A 4,612-nucleotide genomic window follows, 5' to 3' on the forward strand; every position below is an offset into this window, starting at 1 on the left:
CTTTTGGGACCCCCTTTCGCAGTTTCGGCGAAGGAGGGGGGGGGGTGAAAAGAAATAGACTACTGCGCATGCGCCCAACTACCTCGACGCATTGCCCTTTTCAAACCTGTGTCAATCAAGCCGAGAGCCCTTCCCCCCACCACCGACCTCATTTGTTTCCCTTCGCTTTCCACCTATCCCTGAACTACAAGCACGTCACGTGCCTCCGCGATCACGTGGGACGAGGTTCCATTTTGTGGCGTAGTTAACACTCGACCTACCCAGTCGAGGCGAGGACGTCGTCGGTGGCGGTTGTTAGTTCGTCTTTGTCCGTTGACAGCTGCACTTTTAAAAAAAAAAAAAAACCGAGAACAGACGATCGTAAGTGCCTATCTATTCAGATTTAATAGGCGAGCAGTAGCGAGGTTGGGGGGCGGGGAAGAGAGAGACACGGTTGCATTGTATAAATCTGGTTAAGTGGGAGAAAAGCTTTAAACGTACATTAAACCGTCGGCGGTGTGTGAGTGAGTGTATGTGAGTGATTACATTTCCTCTTAACAGAGCAAGTCAGGAGAGGTAACGTTGGCCTGGAACAGTGGGGTGCGGTCGCGCCGCCATTTCGTGAAAGCAACCAAAAGGGCTAGGATCGATGGGCGGTCGTGTGCAACACGCATGCGCAGCTCTTCGTGTTGGCTGCTTTAAGCCGCCTGGAGAAAAGGCGGAATCGAGGTGGCGTTTTCCAATTGGACGAGGGGAGGCGGAACTCGGTGGCTGGCTGGAACGAGGGGCGGGGCGACGGGCCCTGCGTGGGTTCTGCCTTTCCTGATGTTAGACTGCGGCAACCGAGGGCGGAGGAGGTACTGCGGCAATGATGCTGCAGATCCTTTTGGACGGCGGCCATTTTTTTTTTTAGATTCGATTTGCTGACTTGGATTTTTAGGTTAATAATTTTTTCCTTTTAATTTTTTTTTTCTCCCGCAGCTGTTCTAAAGCGGTACTATGAGTGGTTGTCGTGTATTCATCGGAAGGCTGAATCCAGCCGCCAGAGAGAAGGATGTAGAGAGATTCTTCAAGGGATATGGACGTATTCGAGACATTGATTTAAAGAGAGGTTTTGGATTTGTGGTAAGCGATTTGGAAAAAAAAATGCTTTTGGTACAAGCAGCCTCCGATAGCGATGAAATAAATTGATTACTTCCTATGGGGAAAAGGACCTAAGGTGGTTTTGGGTAGCCCATCCGTCTTTTAAGTACGTAAGAATGACCTTTGCAGTGGCAATACACTTTGTAAATATGTAGAACTGATAGTAAGTTTTTAAAAAGTTACAATGCAATCCTTAATGATTTTTTCCTCACAAAGGAAGTTAGGATTTGGAATGAATTCAAAGGACCAAAACACAAATGAAGTGGCTGCTGTTCTGGGCCTTTAATTAACTTGAAACAGTAACCAGAGATGCCATTCAGTAAATTGCTGATGCATTATTCATTTAACAGGAGTTTGAAGATCCCAGAGATGCTGATGATGCAGTCTATGAATTGGATGGAAAAGAACTCTGCAGTGAAAGGTAACATTTCATAACCCTTAGATTGTATTTGGATGCTTGACAATAGCAGTTAGTGCTAAAAAACATTCTTTGCCAATATTATATTCGACTTCAGTATGTTCAGGTTGGCCTGCTTTGTCTGAAACAGGAAGGAGTCATAATTAGTATTCTTGTATTAATGTCACGTAGATGGAATGGACCGTTGTATTATAAATAGGTGTAATTATTTTGCTTTCTAGAGTTACAATTGAACATGCTAGAGCCCGCTCTAGAGGTGGAAGAGGCAGAGGGCGTTATTCTGACCGTTTTAGCAGCCGCCGTCCACGAAATGACAGAAGGTAAATATTATGCAAAGAACATAGGGGATGCTCAGCTTAACTTTCTGTAGGAATAACTAATGAACTGAACATTTTGTTTTTGATAGAAATGCACCACCTGTAAGAACAGAAAATCGTCTCATTGTAGAAAATTTGTCTTCTCGAGTCAGCTGGCAGGTTTGTTAAACATGATTATCTTAAGACTTCGTTTAATGGGTATGTAATATGTAAATTTTTTATTAAAACTGATTTTTACCTTAAATTTAAAACATTTATCAAAATTATTAATTAATGTTTAAATGCATTGTTCAAAAGTAGTTTAATAGTATTTTAATGTAATTTTACCTTGTTTTAAAACTCCATTTTAACCACTTTAAAAATCCATTTTATTTGCCAGCCTATCTGTGTCGTTGGCCTTATGACGAGGAGTGCCTGTGGGTTATCCTAATCGTTCTGTCTTGGTCACTCTTGGTTGGGCCTGGTTGACTTTTCCAGTCAGCTCCTCCAGTGTATCAGTTGGCCACCTCTAGATCTGTGTTTGCCGGTCTAGACGTAATCGATGCACTTCCTTAAAGTGCCGGGTTGCAGCGATCCCCGAAAGTTAACGAGATCTGATTCCTAAGTTGAGAACTGTACCTCCTGTAAAGCTTCGAAATAACAGATCGTGATCGAGAAAGTTGAAAGATACGAATTAGGTGGTCCTTGGAATCCTGATCGCAGTAAAGTGATCCTTGGTGTAACTTCACAAGAGTAGAGAATGTCTGGATCCGACAGTAGTCTGCTAATAGGGAGGGCTGTGCGATTAAAGGCTTCCATCGATTGGGTAGTTCTCTTCAAATGGTTGGCGAAGAGCCAGTCGGGCATGTACCGTGGTGGTATCTTCGATCGCTTAATGCAGTTTGCTGCTTGGCTAGCCTAGGGAAATGTTAATGAAGGTAAAGTAAACTATATTTTTAATGACATATGGGGCACAAAATAACTGGTTTTTGTTTTGTATAAATGTGCTGTTTAGTTGTAAGACATTTCAGAATGCTTTCATACAAGTAAACTGTCTTGGCATTCAGTTGTATAAAATGTATAGACAATAACATGATTTGAGCATTTTGCTTAAAGCAATATGCTGTTTTCATTTATTTCGTGCCCTGATATATTGTATCAAATATGGAATAATCTACAAGTGTGGCATCTGCCGCATTTTTTAACATCTTTTTTTGCAGTAGTAATTTTTATTATTGATAAACATTGTCTACCTCCTTTATCTAACATATTTAATCTTGTGATAGGATCTCAAAGACTTCATGAGACAAGCTGGGGAAGTAACATTTGCAGATGCACACAGGCCCAAACTAAATGAAGGGTAAGTATTGTGGAATCCCCTTGTATTATATTGCAAAAGATAACTTGGGAGAAGGAATCTCCAAAGTAGATTTTGTTGGAAGTTTAAGAGTTGATAGTTTGATAGATAAGCTATATTTCTTTTTTTAATTAGGGTGGTTGAGTTCGCCTCTTATAGTGATCTAAAGAATGCCATTGAAAAACTTTCTGGCAAGGAAATCAATGGAAGGAAAATCAAACTAATTGAGGGCAGCAAAAGGCACAGGTAAGAACTCAGCAAAGATATGCTTTGTGTACACACAGTTGTGGTCAGTATAAGCCTAACCTAACATGGATATTTATCTTTTTTTAGTAGGTCCAGAAGCAGGTCTCGCTCCCGTAGCAGGAGCTCTTCAAGATCCCGTAGCCGTTCTCGATCAAGAAGCCGCAAGTCTTACACCAGATCCAGGAGCAGGAGCCGTAGCAAATCAAAATCAGTTAGTCGATCTCCTGCCCCAGAAAAGAGTCAGAAACGTGCTTCTTCCAGTAGATCAAAGTCTCCTTCTGTGGATCGCCAGAGATCACGCTCGAGGTCAAGATCTGTAGATAGTGGCAACTAAATTGTGCAGGTTGCCTTGGAACTTTTAAAATCATACTTGCTTATAGTTGTGGTAAGTATGTAACTTTTGGGAAAGAGGGACTGACCCAGGGGAGGGGAGGGTTGTAACAACTTTGTAAATGTTTGGACCATCAGAAAGTTACTGAACTAATTGTATTCTCTTTTTGATAATCTTTTTCTTGCTCACTTCATTAAATCAGAAGTGTGTAGCTTTATGTATATTGCTAGCGTTCTTTGAAGAAACTAATTTTTTTGTATTTAAAAAAAAACCCCTTAATTCTGAACATTTTCTCAGCATACTCTAGTAACTGAAATTTGGGATGTTAAATGTTTTAAATTGGTTAATTGAACATTACACCAGCTGTAAATAAAGCTTTATTTCAGGTTTTGGGAATGATTCCCAAGTGTTTGTTTGCGCCGCATTGGCCAAATTTCCAAACATACTGGTCAAAACTCACAATAAAACTTTTTTTTTAAAAAAATGCTTGTTTTTCTTCTCAAAGCTGTTGGAGGAGCTGCGCTTTACATGGGTTTGCACTTAGATGTTACCTTACCTTTCAGAAATAGGGTTATAAAGCATAAAGAGAGATAATTGGAAAGCTGTGCCTCCTTAGACATGATACAGTAACTTACATGCAATGTTTTCCCAAATGTTCCTTGCCTGTTGCAATATATTATAGCATATTCTACTGTAGTGCATTCTACCATTTCTACTTGATACTTGGAAGTATCAGTGGAATAGTACTTTGCAGGTAATGAAAGGTTCATGAAGTAATGGTATAAAATTGTCAACATATACATGTAACTGAAATGCCATCTTGCCTTATTACAGCCAACCCT

General features: G+C 40.5%; 1 protein-coding gene across 3 annotated transcripts; it reads left to right on the forward strand.

Annotated features, from left to right (window-relative positions):
- The first annotated feature begins 262 nt into the window (after positions 1–262).
- Positions 263–4,254, forward strand: SRSF5 (serine and arginine rich splicing factor 5). Of its 3 annotated transcripts, none has more exons than XM_026708912.2 (8): positions 263–360; positions 961–1,104; positions 1,473–1,543; positions 1,762–1,860; positions 1,947–2,016; positions 3,123–3,196; positions 3,329–3,439; positions 3,527–4,254. In XM_026708912.2, exons 2-8 carry the CDS (start codon positions 979–981, stop codon positions 3,771–3,773), a joined length of 798 nt encoding a protein of 265 aa, XP_026564697.1. In that variant the 5' UTR covers positions 263–360; positions 961–978; the 3' UTR covers positions 3,774–4,254. The 3 variants fall into 3 exon arrangements, with proteins under 3 accessions (XP_026564697.1, XP_087777846.1, XP_026564714.1); XM_026708929.2 differs by lacking the exon at positions 263–360 and adding an exon at positions 541–836; XM_087921720.1 differs by lacking the exons at positions 3,123–3,196; positions 3,329–3,439; positions 3,527–4,254 and adding an exon at positions 2,237–2,530.
- The last annotated feature ends 358 nt before the right edge of the window (positions 4,255–4,612 follow it).

Source organism: Pseudonaja textilis, chromosome 1 (genome assembly GCF_049901715.1).
Source record: "Pseudonaja textilis isolate UNSWEBS1 chromosome 1, rPseTex1.2, whole genome shotgun sequence".
Taxonomy (NCBI): Eukaryota; Metazoa; Chordata; class Lepidosauria; order Squamata; family Elapidae; genus Pseudonaja; species Pseudonaja textilis.